The 19527-nt window shown below is 34.4% G+C and overlaps 1 protein-coding gene across 1 annotated transcript in view; it reads right to left on the bottom strand.

Moving 5' to 3' along the window:
- dpy (fibrillin-like protein dumpy) overlaps positions 1-19527 on the bottom strand; it is a 125565-nt gene that overhangs the window by 77510 nt on the left and 28528 nt on the right. The window contains exons 4-30 of the mRNA XM_089227647.1: positions 13725-13829; positions 13390-13506; positions 12459-12590; positions 11022-11137; positions 9758-10010; positions 8953-9213; positions 8211-8330; positions 8013-8146; positions 7706-7943; positions 7514-7636; positions 7272-7406; positions 6970-7203; positions 6387-6896; positions 6126-6308; positions 5812-6060; positions 5527-5754; positions 5250-5453; positions 4874-5167; positions 4324-4575; positions 4058-4247; positions 2332-3905; positions 2065-2253; positions 1596-1977; positions 1105-1532; positions 631-1034; positions 292-556; positions 19-215 (exon numbers count right to left, since the gene is read on the bottom strand). Coding sequence (XP_089083773.1) covers positions 19-215; positions 292-556; positions 631-1034; positions 1105-1532; positions 1596-1977; positions 2065-2253; positions 2332-3905; positions 4058-4247; positions 4324-4575; positions 4874-5167; positions 5250-5453; positions 5527-5754; positions 5812-6060; positions 6126-6308; positions 6387-6896; positions 6970-7203; positions 7272-7406; positions 7514-7636; positions 7706-7943; positions 8013-8146; positions 8211-8330; positions 8953-9213; positions 9758-10010; positions 11022-11137; positions 12459-12590; positions 13390-13506; positions 13725-13829 — 7517 coding nt within the window. The remainder of the gene's footprint in view (positions 1-18; positions 216-291; positions 557-630; positions 1035-1104; positions 1533-1595; positions 1978-2064; positions 2254-2331; positions 3906-4057; positions 4248-4323; positions 4576-4873; positions 5168-5249; positions 5454-5526; positions 5755-5811; positions 6061-6125; positions 6309-6386; positions 6897-6969; positions 7204-7271; positions 7407-7513; positions 7637-7705; positions 7944-8012; positions 8147-8210; positions 8331-8952; positions 9214-9757; positions 10011-11021; positions 11138-12458; positions 12591-13389; positions 13507-13724; positions 13830-19527) is intronic.

Here is a 19527-nt window from a genome sequence, read left to right as displayed (position 1 = left end):
TTTTTCATTATTAGGTACCTGTCCAATTGTATTTGTCTTACAAATTTGTACATTGTCACAATCATTATTTGTAAAGCATCGTAACTCTTGAACACAGATATTGTTTTGACAATATTGAAATTCTGGACAACTAGTATTACCATGACAGGTCGGTTGACATATATTTCCAATACAAAGCTCATTTCCAACACAATCTCTTGATAAGTTACATTCCACTTTATAAAATAAAATAAAATAATATAAAATAAAAATAAATTTATTCTAAAAAATGAATTTTATTTAGATTTTTACCTGTGCATATTCCATTATTACATTTGGTAGTAGTGGGACATTGGCTGTTAGTCGCACAGTATAATATTGACGTACATCCCAAATGAGGGTCACCTGTATATCCTGCTTTACAGTTACATATAGCGGCATCATTTTGTATACTACAATCAGTATTATCTCCACAGACTTTTGGTACGGAACACGGATTCACACATTTAGAATTTACGCAAGCTTTTCCAGATGTACAATCATTATTGTTTGAACATTCTATATTCAAGCATTCCACCTATAGATTAAGTATAAATTATGCTCATTAAATTTGAATTATTTTAATATATAAATAATTAAAGTCGTGCAAACCTTGGGATCACCCTGAGTTTTTAAAGGACATTGGCATTGAATTTCGTGACCTTGAACTGAACAAACTGCATTACGACCACATACTTTTTTATCTTCACATGGATTTTTGCATTGATTCTGGTGACAAATTGCACTTTCTGGACAGTCGTTATTAGTAGTACAACTGTTTGGATAATGACAACCTTCGGCATTTGGATTGCCTAACAATCCATCAGGACAAACACATGTAAATGATCCAGGCGTATTTTCACATCTTGCTGTTTTATGACATGGGCTTTGCTTGCATTCGTCAACATCTTGGCATTTATTATTTTTTAATTCATATCCATTATAACAAGTACATATACCTTTATGTTTGTTTGCCTTACAATTTCCATGGCCACAATTTAATAAATCACAAGGGCCTAATTAATAAATTATATATTATTATTTTAATGTAAATCATGTAAAAATAAATTTAAATCATTCACTTACTTGTACATTTATTGTTCTTAGTTTGACACATTTTGTCATTTGGACAGTCTTCATTTTCCAGACACTCGACTTTGAAACATCCAACAGTTTTATCAAAAGCATCTCCTAAATATCCTGATGGACAAGTACATGCTGGCATATGCTCAACCATTTGACATATTGCATTATTTCCACATGCATCGTTACAGAGTTCTGTGCATTTTCCTTTTACACAAGCTAAATTTGAAGCACAGTTTTCATGCTTTTTACACTCATTTGGTTTATTACAACCAGGTTCGGTGTAAGGATCTCCTACTTTACCACCCGAACATGAACATTGAAAAGAGCCTGGTGTATTTAAACATTTAGCACTTGGATGGCATGGATTTTGCGTACATTCATCGATATCTTTACAGCCAGTGGGTGAGCTTTCATAACCATTACCACATCTATAGAATAATTAGATTTAATTTAATGAAAAAAAACAAATGTTTCAAATAAAATGTTCATACCTGCACTTGTTGCCAATACAGATTTGACTAACATCACAATCTGAATCTAAAGAACAACCTTGTCTGCAGATACCTTCCACACATACTTCTCCAGTCAAACAATTACTTGCAGTAAAGCAAACTTTTTCACATTTGTTATTTGAGCACCTTTCTCCTTCAGCACAATCCATTCCGCTCAGGCATACAACCTTGCATATGTTTCCACTGCACTCTTGGCCTAATCCACATTGAAAATTATTATGACATATACTGTTTGATCGCACACAAGACTCTTCTGGAACAGGATTTGGTTGGAATCCTTTGTTACAGGTGCATATAACGTTATGATCAACAACACTGCATTTTGAATTTATTCCGCACACATTATCACGTTTACATGGATCTAAAATATTGCAGATTGTATATTATATTATGTAACTTATGAAATATAAATATTAAAATGAATAATCTAAATTAAAATATTAATCACTTTGACATTTTGCATTGATGCATGACTCATTGCTTAAACAATCTTTATTACTTCGACATCCCAGAGTACATACTCCATTTATACACGCTTGTAGTGACATACATTGAGAATGTCCAGCGCACGGAATTTCGCATTTATTTTGAACACATCTCTCACCAGAAGAGCAATCATCAATGTTTCGGCAAACCACTATTATTGAGTATATACAAACAAAACTATTTATAAGTATTTAACTAAAATAATAGAATATAATAATTAATAACTAACCTTTACACTCTCCGTTTGAACAAACGCCACCTTTGCATTCTAAGTCGTTAAAACATTTAGTAACTGATCTAACACATCCAATTTTTGGTTCACCATGAATAGGCTCAAAATTATCGGGACAAGAGCATATTGGTTTTCTTTCAATAATATTGCATATTGTATTTATCCCACAAGATTTTTCACATGGATTCATACATCTTCCTGATTGGCAGACACTTAGCAATGGACAATCGATATTTCCGTTTGGACATAACCCTTCTTGTCTGCATCCTTCTGTATAAGGATCTCCAATATGACCAGGTGGACATTTACATATGTATCCAGAATTAGAATTAGATTCACATATGGCAGTGAAATGACACGAAGATGCATCACATACTTCTGCGGCTTCACAAGATATTTCAGGGACAGGATTAGGGTTAAAACCCGGTGGGCATTGGCATACTGATTTATGTCCATCAGCAAGACACACTGAATTAGTTCCACAGGTGTCTTTGGCACATACATTCATGCATGAATGGGACTGTCTATTGCAAACTTGTGTTTGTGGACAATCGTCGTTATATACACATGAAACTTCTTTGCAGCCATTAGAGTCATATGGATCACCAGTAAATGTACCAGGAGGACATTGGCACTGAGCCACGTGATTATTTGCTACGCAAATAGAATTCAGGCCACATATGGTATGATCACACACAGGTTTGCATGATTTTAATTTATTTGCTGGATCTTCCAAGCAAGCTTCAGTCGGTAAACATTCGACGTCTTGTTGACAACTATTTTTCTTCATAGGGTGACAACCATTTCGATCATTTGTGTTTCCTACATAGCCTGGCATACATTGACAGCTACCTTCATGATTACTAGCTACACATATTGAATTAAATGGACACGTTAGTTCAATACATACTGATATACATTTTAATACACCCAACGCATCTGGTTTACATGATTCATTATCTTTACAATCGAAGTCAACTGAGCAATCGGGCAATGATGGCTGTTCACATTTAGATATAACTGGATTCCAAACAAACTCCGGACGACACGAACAAACTGGTGCTCCGTTGTTTTCCAGTAAACAAATCTCATCTGGCCCACATGCTACTCGAGTACATGCACTAACACAAGAGGATATTCCATCTAATATTAGGGAACATACTTTGCTTGTTGAATTACAATCTTTGTCTGTTCTACATTCTCCTTTTGGTGCCACTCTTTCAAGTTTACAACCTAGGTACAAGTCTCCAGGATTTCCAAAATATCCTTCGATACAAATGCACGACGAACGGTGGCCTTCTGTTACACAAACTGCATTTGGTCCACACTGTAATTTACTACAACCATCAACACATTTTCTTGCTTCTTTGTTTATTTGGAAACATATTTCAGTATCTTTGCAATCACCATCGTTTGTGCATTGGCCTTGAGCTTTACATCCGGTTTTAAAATTGTAAGGATCACCAATCAACCCTGGTGGACATACACATTTACCAAATACACATCCAGCTCTAACGCCACATTTGATATTATCACATTGGTTTTCACATTTTCCATGTTTACATGAAAATCTATAATTATAAAATAAATAATTAACTAAATATCAATCAACTTCTGCAAAGTAATAAATTTTATTTTTCAATTATTATATATATGATACATAATCAGTACATATAATACTACTATTGTACATTAAATACAATTGGGAAGGAGTTTTGCTTACCCTATTGGGCATGGGACATTTTTTGAACATTGACAAGTCAATGGGTCATGGCAGATTTGTGGTGTTTTTGCTGAACATTCTAAAAACGGATTTCCCACGTAACCTTCAATACATCTACAATCATAACTTCCAATCGTGTTGATACAAACCGCATTGTTACCACAAGCCGAAATTAAACATTCATCAATATCTAATAATTAATATTTTAGAATTATTAAATTAATTAAATATAGAATCTAAATAAGTTAATTCTTTTTAGAACTTACCAACACATTGGACGTAGGGATTTCCTTTAAATCCTGATGGACAGTTACATTCAATTGAGTTTAATTTTTCTTTACACACCGCACCAGTTCCACAGGTCATATTTGAGCAAGATTTTTTCGATTGAGAATCACATTCATTGTATGGATTTCCTATGAATCCAGAATTGCAAACACATTTGTTTTCATTCAACACATCATATTCACAATGTGCATTAGTACCACATCCAGGATAACACAAAGGCGTTGTGATAGCTAAAATGATGAAAAAAATAAATATTTATTCATGATAATTTTTTAAACATAAAATGTCCGTATTCAAATAATTATATTCAACCTTTATGAAAATGTTTGTTGAATTAAATCAATGTCATTCATTTATATTAAACCTAACAATTATTTATTATTTATTATTACATAGGTATTAATCTTTTTTAAAGAAAAATCAAGATTTTTTGAAAGATTTTTTTATTACAAACATAACTGTTAATTGTTATAAGAATTTATAAATATTTAACTAAGTTATATAACTTAATATATTATTGCTACTTACGAGGCATGCACAAATAATTTGGGTCCCCAATAAACAACGGATTACAAACACAATCGTTGGTTTCGTGATTACAACTAGCCCCAATACCACAGAAATGGTCTTGACATTTCTCTTTGCATCGTCCAGCAACGCAAATATTAGGTGGGATACAAAGGCTGGTGCTTGAACAAACATCAGGCTCACAAGATCCTCCAGCAAACGGATTTCCAATAGAACCTTCTAAACATTTGCATGTAGGTCCTTGTGTTGATACTATACATTGTGCACCGTGACCACAAATATATCCATCGCATGCTACAATTAAATAATGCAAATCGAATGTAGGTTTTTAAATTGATGATTTTATAATACTAAACATATTTCATTAGATACTTACGTGATACGCATTCACCAAATATAGACTCTACATAACCAGCACTACATCTACACCATGCAGCATGTTTTTCAGATTCACAATAAGCATTTTGACCACAAGGTAAAAGATTGCAAGGGTTTATACAAGTTCCTTTAACACATGCTAATTGAGCAACGCATTCATCGTCCGTAGAGCACTCAAACTCTGGTGCTTCTTTTCCTAAACCTAGAAACCAAAGATAAAAGAATATTATTGTGAACTAAAAATGTTTTCTTAGAAATTAAATGTAACTTCTCACATCCAATAGTGTAAGGATCACCATTTGTACCGAGTGGACAAATACATTTGTAATGGCCTTTTTCATTTATACATTGTGATCCTAGAGCACATGGATTATCTTTACATTCGTCAACATCCTCACAACCATGCAAAGGATCTCCTTTATATCCAGGTAAACACAAGCATTTTGGAGGGTCACTTGGCGTGCATTGTGCATTCACACCACATGGAAATCGATCACAAGGACCTAATAAGAATTATATTTTATAAAACATTTTTATAATAAAAATTTATAAATTTATACTTTTGCAGCGATTATTGTCGAGAACATCGGTATAGTACGGTACGGGACAAACGCAAACACCTGGTTGAATACAATTTTCGTTTAATAAGCAATCTGAGTCTTTTATACATTTCTTTTGACTACGAGAACATCCATGGTGTGGATCTCCACTATAACCTTGAGGGCATAAACATTCATGTGTGCCGGGTTTATTGATACATTCTGCACCGTAGCCACATGAATGTATTTTTTCTTCACATTCGTCGACATCTATAAATGTATTTTAAAATTAATACCTGATCTATTTAACCAATTATAATCAAATAAATTAATACCATAACATGATCCATCTTCTCTAGGTCTATATCCTTTTGGACATGCACAATAACTTACTCCCCCAGCAATAGACATGCACTCAGCACCAGCTGGACATTTTCCTTTATTACAGCCAGCCAATGTGCATTCGCCATTAACAATTTGATATGGTGGTCTACATTGACATTCTAATGAATTGCATTCTAAACCGATAATAATCAATAGTAATTAAATAAATTATATAAACATGTATTTTTATGACACGAAATCTTGATAATTACCTTCACAGCTAGAAAAGGGGTTCCCGTTGAAGCCTGGAGGACATTGGCATTCGTAACTGCCAGGAAGATTCTTACAAACGGCATTAACGCCACATGCGGGTTTGTCTCTAAGTTCTGTACATTCGTTAGCGTCTCTACATTTGCCAGTTTTTGGGTCCCTTATGTAACCTCTTTGACATATACACACATTCTCTCCAACAAATTCATCTTGAACACATATCTCAGATCCAGGGCATGGAGATTTTGCACTACATTGTGTAGGACTTTTCGCTTGAGAACATCCCTCTCTGAACGGGTCTCCGCTTATTCCACCGGGACATTGACAAGTAAACGATCCTGGTTCGTTGTTACACACTGCTCCTGGACCACAAGGATTACCCTTGCATTCATCAATATCTGTACATCCGGTGTTTGAATTGCCTGTGTATCCAGCCGAACATAAACACTGAGCTTCTTTGTTGAGTAACATGCACTCAGAATTTGGACCACATTGTACATCTTCACATGGATCTGAATATTAAAATATTAAATAATATATTATATTTGGATAATATTATATGGTAGGTTATAGTTATATTCTTACGTCTGCAATCGTCACCAACATTTGGCTCAGGACAGAAACAACGTTTTTGATTACTACAAACAGAGTTTCCTGGACATTGATTGTCAACAGTGCAGTTTATTGCTTTGGTACACTTAATAAAGGGATCTGGTTCTGGTATGTAACCTCCGGGACAAATGCAATCAAACGAACCAGGTAAATTAATGCATAAAGCGTCTTTTCCACAACTGTTGGTGTCAGAACATTCGTTTATATCTGCGAATCAATGTTAAAAATAGTAGTAAAATGATTAAACAAATTAGACTATGCTATATTATACATACCAGTACATTGTTTAAACGCATTTCCAGTAAATCCAGGTTTACATTGACATCCAAAACTTCCTGGTGTATTTGTACATAACGTATTTCCTCCACAACGTCCAAATGGTCCATTTACTTTATCACATTCATCGATATCTTAAATTAAATTTTTAACACAGTTAGTAGATAAATATTTTTATTTTTCTAAGCATATAATTTAGTATATAGGTACAAAGTTAGAAAAACTTTTCAATGAACCTTACCAACACATCCTAAGGATAAATCATTTGGATTGTATGTCCATCCCTCTTCACATATACAGTACGCTTCTTGGCCATTAGGTTTGCAAAAAGCGTGTGTTCCACATTTGACGTCTTCACAAGGAGCTTTAATATTTTAATAAATTAAAAATATATTAGCATAAAAATCAACGAACAAAATAAATTGAGATGTACCTTTGCACTGAATTCTCGGTGGAGCACCTACGTATCCTGTTTGACATTGACAATGGAATCCGCCGGGGGTGTTGGAACACATAGAATATGGGCCACATGGCTGAGCAAGACACTCGTCAATATCCACACACACTGATCCTTTGGCGTTAAATCCATTTTTACAAAAACATTGACCTTCGGTGCACTCAGCATTAGTGGTACAATCAAAGTTAGATTTACATAAAACTGTCACGTCAACCTACGATTAACGAAAATTGAAAGAATGAATAATGTATATTAAAAAAAATATTGAAAAATTATAATTTACTTGTTCGCAGGCCACTTTTGGGTCCGGTTTTCCAGTATATCCTTGTGGGCAAAGACAATTAAATCCGGGACTGGTATTCTCGCAGACCGCGTTAGGGCCACATGGCTTACTAAAGATTTCACATTCGTTGATATCTAAACAAAATAAACTTGGTAAGACTAAAATAAGTAAATCGATGTTATGAGTAGAATTTTATACCATAACATCCTTTTATCGGATCGCCTGTGTAGTCTTCTTTACACGAACAGATGAAACTCCCAACGGTATCGGTGCAAATAGTATTATTTCCGCAAGGAGCGTACTCGCATTCGTTGATGTCTATTGCAAACGTATTGACAATATTATTTAGGATGTTTGGAAAAATATAAAAAAATTTAAAAAAAATTGCAATATAGATACGTTAGCAAAAACAGTAAGTCAAGAAATTATCCAAAACAATAATAAAATTGATACATACCGAAGGATCTTGATACGTTCGTGCTTTACACAATAGTAATCAAAAAAGAATGGTTTTACCTCCAAAATATTGGTGCATGCTGCTAAATACTTGTATAAAAATAAGTATAAATAATAACGAATAATACAAACAACAATGAATTTCCGGCTAAAACGGAAAACGATGCAAATTATAGAATCTAGAAAAGAAAGGTTGTCGTATAAAAATGCATTTGAAAATATTTAACACTTCAAATAAAGTATATACAAAGTGATAGACAGAGAGACACAAGAGTATTGACCCACGCGCAATGTCTGTACAAGACGAAACTTGATATCGACAACAACAATAAATAATAAAACACAGTACAAATATGAGATAAAAAAAAAAGCGACATGCAAATTTTCAGAGCGCGCGACAGCAACCTGACGAGCAGCGATATAAATAGTATATTAAGCGCCGATTGAGGGAAGATCGAAAAGCATCAGCGGACGGCGCACTAACTTTGGCAATGATCTATTGCGGACCCAGTGAACCCGGGCGGACACTGGCAGTTGTACGAGCCCGGGATGTTCGTGCATTTGGCGTTGATCCCACACGGGCTGGATGAAGCTCCGCACTCGTTGATGTCCACGCATCCATTTCCTGCTCTCATTTCTTCGGTGGACCCGGCATATCCGGTCGCACAGGAGCAAGTGTAGTTGCCGGCCACGTTCGCGCACACGGCGTTGGGACCACACGGAGAAGACTCGCATTCGTCCACGTCTGCGTTTCCGGCCAAGGCGAATACGGTGTCGATGTAATACACAATAATACAATTATACGTTAGAAGAAGCAGGTGTTAGAGACGGTCTATGTTATTATGTACACAGTTTCGCAATAATATTATTGAAATTAGGTAGTAGTAGGTGTCATTTTTTTTTTTGTTATGCACGCATTTGTCGACCAGACGTAGATAGGTAAAGAGTTTAAACGAAAAGAGAAGCGTTTTGAATTCCGCTCTAGTGCAGTTTTGACATCGGTATACAGGTATTTGCGACGCGAGAACGTTATATGAGTTAAGTTAAACAGCAAATATTTTTTGTTTTTTTTCGTGAGAGAGATTACGTTCGGTCGACAGACTGTATACTTCTGTCCAAAACTCGGTTTACTTGGTGTTTGCGAACTGTCCATTTTTCCGGACTTAGATTTATAATAATACATTTATCAACAAATACGCTGTGAGGTTTGAGATTGTTATTGTTGGGTTACACATTTTATGTTATAAACAATATAATTTGGTGACGAGCCGCATGTGATCGTCGCATACCTTTACAAGAATGGAACGGGTCACCGACGAATCCTGGTGGACAGGAACACCGAAAACTCCCTTCGTTATTGTGACACTGTGCGTCTTTGCCGCAAGGAGACCTCGAGCATTCATCCACATCGTGACATCCGGCGCTGTACGCATCACCAGTGTACCCTTCCGGACATTCACAGTGGTGTCCACCCGGAAAGTTTGTACACAGTGAACCGGGACCGCAAGCGTTCTGAAGACTACACTCGTTTACATCCAAACACTGTTTATAAAAAAACAAAAATTAATAGAAGATATTACCTGTATAGATTTCAATAAAATCGTCACACAGTTATTTTTCCAGAACAGCAAATCACTGTTCAAAAAAGTGGTGTTGAGTAAAATACCTAAGTGTCAGTTTATGAATGTCAAATAGTTCCTACTCAAAGTCATTTTAGCACTATAGTTAAAAATTGTTACCTAAAATATCGAGTTTATTTTAAAACTATATTGAATTATATTATTTTACATAAATAATACGTATAATAAATTTTATAAAAAATATTCTTTTTTTCATAAGAAGCCAGCTGGCAGATATTAAGTAAAGATGTTAAGTATAAAGTTTGTTACATCGAGATAATTAGACATGATTTAATTAGTCACGAATTAATTGCATATAATCTTAAACAGTTGTTATTACAAACGTTTAATGTTATGGTATAGAGAAACATAAAAAAAATCAATTCCTCCGCATCCTTATATGGCATTCGTAGACCGTTCAGTTTGCACATGTAATATCTACTATTACGTCCTGCTACTAAACCGATGATGACAAGATAATAAAAAAAATGACATCACCTATACGTTATTGCAGCAGACATTAAATATAAGAACCGCCATTGAAGAAGTAATAATTATTATTACCGCACTACGTATAATATATGTGTGATCGATAATCGTGTAATAATTAGATTTATAGTTGTTGTAGTCTAGCTGTGCCTTATAATTTTTCACTGTTAACGTTAGACGGAGTATGCGTATAGATTAAAAAAAAAACTCGTTACCACTAGAGTAACGGAGTGAAATAAAAACAACAAATTTGGCACGAGTTTGTGTTAACAGATTTTTTTAACATATATTTTAACAATCAGATTGTTATACGTCACGAACACTTAATAATATTATGTTTAGTAACAAAACGGTTATTATAAAATACATAATAACTTATGACGTCCATTGAACCATGCGACAAATGAAGTTTTATAGGATTATAATAATATTGGAATATAATTACCCCGTCGTACGGGTTGCCCACAAATCCTGGTTGACAGTCGCACGTGTAGTTTCCCGGCGTATTTCTGCATATCGCGTTGTTGCCGCAAGCGTCCGGTCTCAAACACTCGTCAATGTCTGCAAAATGATAACGTTATTAATAGTAAGGGGAACATAAACGTACATAAAAGTTAAATATTATTATAATGTTAAATACAATATTATGATTAACGAATGGAAATAATGGAATATTGGGCTCGCGTGAAGACGATTTGCATACCGCGCGGCGTTTCTGAAGTAATAACACGAAACCATATATGAAAATAAGCGCGAATCCATTGGGAATAGCGAGCATTGAATTATTATGATATACTATGTGTTTAAATATTAAAATATGCTGTCAACTATAAATTCATATCATTGATTCAAATCGTACTTGTCGCCTGTCGGATTAGTTTTTATAGCCTTTCAGATTATTGTATAAGTATGCAAAATATTATGCACGGGAATTCGGTTTTATTTTTATGTCTTGCCGACATCAGTAACTAATATTTTATGTAAAATGAAAATTAAATGTTTTATTTCCAAATATTTCCATATTAAATTTTATAAATAATTTAATTAATGTGAGCGCTAAAAATATGCAATAGAACTAATAAAATAGACGCCTAAAATACGACTGACTAAAAATATAAATTGAAGCAATTTTTGGGATAAAAATAATCACATATAAACCATATTTACCTCCTAAATTATAAATTTATCATAATTGTTTATAATAAATAATATTATTCATATGCCGACCGGTTGACGACAACTATGCTTATAATTGGTTGTAAGTAATACCAGTAAAAATTGTAACATATATAAATAATTTTCAATAATTTAAATCCCTATAATTAATTTGTTTTTGTAATTCTTGTGTATTTTTAAAATACAAATATATCACATCATTTCGTATAAAATGTTACCAATTTAAATTGATGAATATCATACAAATATTGTCGTAAGATCTACGTGTTAATGCAGAGTATAAAGTAAAATGTAAACACATAAATTTAAAATAAATAAGAAATGTCACGGATTGGTGTTTATATAGAGGCATCGCCAGATTTTCGAGGGAAAGACGTTAATGAATCGGAACTATTGCGGAAAATTTTAGACACGCTAACAGCACCCACGAGGAATTAGGAACGTTCACCGACATTACGATTGTCCTGTTCTTTTCATATCGGTCGTTGAATTTCTTGTGATTGATGGGAAACGACGACAAGGTCGACGACTGTTTTGCAATTTTTCGGTTGTCAGGCCCGTTCTGAATGTTTTGACAATAGCAAAATATTGTTTCGAATGATTGGCCTATACCATCTGTGACGTATATTATAACTATGCACGTTACACGTGTACCTACTGTACCTATTTATCGAAAACGCACGTCGGTCGTACGTATAAGACTTACCTTTGCACTCGACTTCGCCGTCACCGGCGTATCCGGGCTTGCATTTGCATAAGAAATGAGACGGCAAGTTACAGCATTCGGCGTTTTGTACGCATCTACTAGCGATGGCTGGATCCTCGCATTCGTTGATATCTATACAAAATTCAAATCAAAAGTTGACGAAAAAATTAAAATAGGTATATGATCATGGTTTAACTGTTTATTATTGAGCTTGCAGGGGGTGCAAGTTTTGCCGACGATGAGTATATATTTTCCAGTTTTGGATCTGAGTGGGTCATATTTTCTGTTAAGACTTTGAACGTCTACTCTTTGATAGGATTAATATTCTATGGTATTATTGTTGTTGTATAAAAATACTTCGTAAATATTGCAGAGCGCACAAGCGTTACGATAATATACGATGTCGGTGGATCCTCAAAATTATTACGGCAAGTATATGTATATTGTATATTGGTAGGTACATAATGAATAACAATGAGAAGATAAAAAAGCTACTGGAACACGGGTCCTAGGAAAAATCATAATAATAATAATAATAATCCGGTTTCGCCAGTCTTGAAATGTAACGGTATATCTGCAGTGTTATATTATTATGTACACACATTATTATAACAACGGACTGGGAGACGGCTACGGAGGTGGAATGGATAAACAGCTTGGGCAGCAAGGTCGATGCCATTTACACCGCGAGAACCTATCTGGGTCTGCGGATATTGCCTGATCACGGCTTCGTGTAAATTATTTGAAGTATATATATACCTATATAATATACATAAGTACCTACATATATAATTATACACGGCGCCGTTATTACGTGCGAGTATACTTGTACGCACGCGTATATAATATTATACAATTAAGGGGGCTCGTGTGTGCGCGTAAACGATTTTCGAGGAGCGTAATAATATTATTATTATCATCCATCACATACCTTGGCAGTGAAAACCATCGCCGACGTATCCTGGAAAACAAGAACACGTGAAGCTGCCCAGCGAGTTGGTGCAGTGGGCGAACACGTCGCACGGCCGGTACTTGCATTCGTTCTCGTCTGTAAACAATAACGAACATGGCACATTAATAATATTACGATCACTGCGGACACGCGTCTCGCCCGTGTCCGTCGATCGCCGTTTCTGCACGCGGGACGCATTTTCACCGCAGCGTTAAATCTGCAGTTGAGACGTTTAGAATATTATAATATATACCATATACGCATCGTTATGGTGTATAATATATTGTATATATAAATATACATATTATGCATACCTGGCACTTGACACGAACATCCACCGTATCCGTCGTTACAATGGCAAAGGGAGTCGAGACACGCGCCGTTCTGACAGGGCGTTCCTTCTTTAGCCTCGCAGTCGTCTGAAACAATGGCAAACGTTGCAGGTTATTTTAAAATGTAAATCAGTTGTTCGAAGGCCGTGGAAATACGGTCGTATTATCATTATAGCCATACAGGTGTATAAGGCGATACATATATTATATATACATACATATTGAGGTGTACGCGCGCATAAAAATAATCGAAGATCAACTGTAATAAAATATACGATACACATTCACGCTGCAGCAGGTCAGCTTTCGTGGTATATAGCTGAAGGTAGTTATTCCCAATGTATATTATTATTGTGTGTAGTTACGTGTGACGCTTTGCAGTGTGTAAGTATATAAAGCCATAAACACCGTTGTCACCCGCAGTCTTTGATTTAAGACGTGGACGTGTTATAATTTTTTTTTTTCGTTCGATTCTTCATACCGATTCGACAGATAACGACTTAAATGTGAAAAACGTACGATTTGCGGAGGGTATCAAATTTCATGGCATAAAATTTATGGTTTTATAATATTATGTATTGTGTTACTTGCAGATTGCAGTTTACAATGAGACAATTAAAGATCCCGTAATTCTGGTTTTTTGGCACAGTGTGTGTAGCAATACAACTGCAGTTTTCAGATACGTTTCATCTAATTAAAATTAATTTTATTCAATTTTCTTGGTGGTCTAGGAAGAAAGTAACAATAGTACCTATCTGCAACTGTCAGATAAAAATTTAAAAAATTATAATATCTAACATCGATAATTTTCATTAAGCAACCTATTATTTTATAGTTGGTTATTATTATTACATTTGATTTTTTTTTTTTATAATCTACAGTTCTACACCTTCAAAATTATAGGTATTTGTGTAACATGTAGATATTATTTAAAATTTCGCAAAAACCCGTTTGAACCAATTTATCACGTCTGTAAACCTATTGCACGAGTGTGTGTACTTATTAAAATACACAAAATGTACTGTTTGGAATTTCAAATTATACGTCCCGGGCAAATAACATACGAGCATATTGTTGTTTGTGAATAATAGCAATTTATTTATGGGCCTTCAGTATGATGGTATTTGCGGAAAATAATAACGATTCTCATGAGCCTTCGTGCGAGAAACACAAAACAACGGAAAACGTACACTCTGCTACGTTACATATTATTATGTATTAATTTTTTTTCTTAATATTACAAAAAATATATATATATATATATACTATATACTTGTTAGATGTATGTATTATATACGCTGCCAAATAGCCGGGTAAAAAACAAAGACGATTTACAGTTAGAGCAATAATAATAATACGAGCGCCGCAAAATAAACACACTCACACGCGGGTGAGCTGCAGAAAGAAACGGATGCTCTAAATGGACTCCCAATTATCACATAGTGCGACGCGTGGAAGAAAAGTGAATTGAAGCGACATAACAGCAACATTGGTTATTTTAAGGTCGTTCACCCAACGGTCACTATATATAATATTATTGTATATAATATATATAATATTGTTATACCTATATAAACCGTATAGGCATATAAATATAGGTACCTTCTGTAACATTCTTCGGAACACGCACGATTTATTATTTATTTTTATTTTCACGATGCGGATATTCTGTTGGATGTCGGAAAATATATTATATTATTATACTCTTTCCAGTTTCAGCGTCGGTGCACAATTAACGGCCCCGTCGGATTCGATCTTACCAGGACATTTGTGTGCGTTGTTTTATTCGTTTGGAAAAAAATTCGTGACCGATCACCACCTAATGGAAACGCACCGGGCATGCGGGTACGAAGTGCATAATATTATGCTTTGGCCGACCAATCTCGTGGGACGAATATAATAATCATCTTATCATGATGTCGTTTTCACCTATATTTGAATATTTAAATATTATGTTGTGTCCGCCGCGTAAACATAACGCGGCGGTAATGATTATTATTAAAATATCTTTATACACACTCGACTGACTTAAATGCGGGAGCGAAGTGAAGAAGATGTTATACGTCGTTGACCTCTCCCCGAAGACTGCAGTTCGTCATCGGTCGGCCAACGGGAATTCGGAGGAATAAAAAAAAAACCGCACGGACGGACTATGCAGGCGTTTACCCCGGCCGAGTTCCGTTGGCGTGATGCGCACTCGCATATCAATACTGTTGTTATATTATTATCATTACGTCGTTTCGCCGTTCGTAACTTCCGTTTCGTACACACATCTAGCACGTGTAAGTAATATAATATACAGAGGAATAATGTATAATAAAAATAATAATAATATTATTATTATATTGTCGTGGGTACGTGCGAGCAAATGGATTTCGTCGGCGGGATGACAGGACTGCGAGCTATTATACCTATACGTAGCCGCAATTATAGGGCTTTGGCCTCAACATTTTACGTTCGATAATTAATCATAGCACGCGACTCTTAACGGTTTGCAAGAGACAACAAATTATCCGTTTCCTAATCGAATATTATATTCGATGACGTCATGTATCTGCAGTTGTACGTGATATGATATGTATATTGTTATAAATACTTGGCGCAATGAAAACAGTTAGATTTGAAAACAGCATAATATTTACGACATCGCGGTTACGAACCACGGATGTGGTCTTGATAGGAAATCTGGTGTTTATTTATTGGCGATTGTATATAACCTGATGATCGTATAATTTGTAAAAATAATATAATATAAGATCGCCCTTTTTAGAACGATTTACTGCAGCTGATGACTTACTGCTAATGTTTTTCAATTTTGTCTCGCTTTATTTTTTATTATTATTGTTTATCACTGTTCCTGCTCTAAGCTGTCGTCACCACGAGTTGCGTGATATATATATAAGAGCATCCAACCCCAAAATATTGATTTCGTAATTTTCATAAGAGTAACAGGACTGATAGGGTGAATATATATAATGTTTCCGTCGTGCCATGATCTATTAGGCACCTAAATAATATAATAATAATATTTTTGTCGAATTCCTTTAGTTATTTATTTACTATAGTTAAGTGAGAACAAAATCAATATCTACCACGCAGGTTTAAAAAATTTCGTCGTGGCTATAATATATTGACATCATCGAAAAATAATATCTTATAGATATAGGTAATATTATTATGTTATTACTTATTTGTACAGCTGAGATGATGAGCCAGAAAGAGAATAGTACAACAATATTTATTTTCAATATTCCATACTTTTTTCCTTATAATTTGTAACAGCCTACACCATCGTTTTTATTTTTGTTGTTATTATTATTATCTTCAAAATTAATATCGTTACGGGTCCATAATAACGTAACAAATTCGATTTACCCACTTAAATGATCTGTCAACACTCAACGTTGAACAGCGTTATGCAAATTACGTTTTGTATAAGCGATAAATATCATCATCTACGAGCTGTGACAATACAGAAATTGTATATATTATTATATTATGTACCGTACCTATACATAATTTTTTCTCGTATGTGTTCACGAACAAACGAAATGTTGTACACTGCGCGTATAACCGTGAATTATTTGAGTAAAATTATTATTACGATGCACATTGCTCTGCAGCGGCCATGTTCGTGTTACTGTATATCATATTCTAGTTTTACTGAGATATAACAATAATAATAATAATAATATAATATGTATGTAACCCGTATTTAAAAACATGGAAGGTCCTCGTGGGATAATTAAATGGAAGTCGGAAAGAAATACCGTAGGGTTGGATATTTTAACAATAAAAATTACCTGTAAAGAAACATTAGAGCGGCGAGCAGAAAAAATTACTTCGACATCTTTCATAATGTTTTGGGGGCGGTTATCCCTATCTTGTCATTATTGTCGGCGTTGTTTGTCTGTTAATGTAACTTACTATAATAACAACAATTGAAACAGATTACGTGTATTGTGGGTGGTACGTTACAGCCATAGGGCCTTTCGGACGATGACATCCCTCGAGACACATCTGAGAGCATCTGAAGATCAGGCCGATCGAAAAAAAAATTTTGAAAACGAACGAACGCTTTATACACAACAACACAACATTATATCATATTATTATAAGTACCACCTAGGTGAGAGTATCACATTAAATTATACTATGTATGGGTATGCTGTATATATTACATTGATTACCATCCGAGTATAAGTGGTAATATTATAATATAGGCGCGTTAGTTCGTTTGTGATGATTTTTTTTTTTTTTCGAAGTCACGATGAACAGCGATATAACGTCGTATATGATGCAAAATTGAATGTTTAAGTTGCGTGTAAGTATAAAAATCTGCAGCATATACATAAAATTAACATATTATAGTACGCTGCAGTATGATGCGATGAAATTACCGTACCGGATGGTTATATCACTATAGTACCTTTAATGTATTTTTTTACCGTTTTTAGACAACTCGTTATTTTGTGTATAGGCAATAATACCTATGTTTATCATATAAACTAAAACTTTGTTATATCATGTGTCATTATTTTCCTGTACGGTGGGCGCGATATCCATCGTCTTTAAACGGAACGGTCTAAGTAGACTGCCATGGTCGCAAAAGATGGTCATGTATTTATTATTTTTTTATCTACTTTTTCCTCGATTTCAATGACAAATTGATTTTGACTCACATTTTCCTGAACGCTGTATCGTATTATGGATTTTGTAACTGAATAGCCGTCCAGTCGAAATTTTAACAAACAAACTTTTTCTCATGATATGTTTACTATACTTATACGCATATCGGCGTATCACAATGCAAAAATTATTTGTTACATAATATAGGTACCTACCGATATGGAAAATAAACTCTCCTCAGTTAACGAATACTAAAATGTGATTACTCAATACTTTAATGTTCGAAAAATGGTCCACCACTTAAACACCATGATATTCTATATTATGTAACTATTATTGAAGCACGACTTGTAATATTATTGTTTGTATGGCAAAATACTAAAATAAGTAGATAGACTGAAATACGAGTAAATAGTGAATATTATTTATTATTAGTTATTTGTTTATAATGTATACATTACATTTAAATTTCACCATGCGATTCGTTTCTATGCAAATCATTATCAATATTGTATATCAAATATCATGTAATATTATATTTCAAAACTGTTTACTAAATTAAAGTATAAATTTGTGTTTTTGTAACCAAACTTTTTTTGCTGTTTCTTGATAAATTGAAGGTTATCAGAGAGTTCCAAATAAAATATACCTATAATATATTTTTTGGTCGAATAACTTTGTTGGAGCATTACTTGCCCAAAATTTTAATTCCGTTAATAATGATTAACACCGATTTCCGTTCACATTAAATTCCTGCAGAAAATTACATTTAAAAAATGTAATATATAAGTGTTATGATTGGATCTGTTATCTGTTGCTCCATATCCAAAACACCTGCAGAGGTATAAATCGGCGAAAACACCGGAAACACGAGAAGTACACGTATAAGGAATAATGTACCACGTATTATCACGATGACGACAAAACATTTAGGTCTAGTTGCATTTCCTTTTTTAATTCGAAATCCCGAGTGGTCGACCACCAATGATGGTATGGACGCGACGTACGATTAATCCTGTTTTATTTCACGGTGTTACGTCGACACGTCATATTTTATTTTTATTTTTTCTTCATTATTTTACACTCTCGTACGGACGGCGTTTGATTATTCAAACAGCGTGCTGCAGCCGGCTGATTATTAAAAGACCTATGGCAC

The sequence above is a fragment of the Diuraphis noxia genome, unplaced genomic scaffold, assembly GCF_037042655.1.
Source record: "Diuraphis noxia isolate RWA-SAM2 unplaced genomic scaffold, SU_Dnox_SAM2 contig0004, whole genome shotgun sequence".
Lineage (NCBI taxonomy): Eukaryota > Metazoa > Arthropoda > Insecta > Hemiptera > Aphididae > Diuraphis > Diuraphis noxia.
This window is presented reverse-complemented; position numbering and strand designations above follow the sequence as displayed.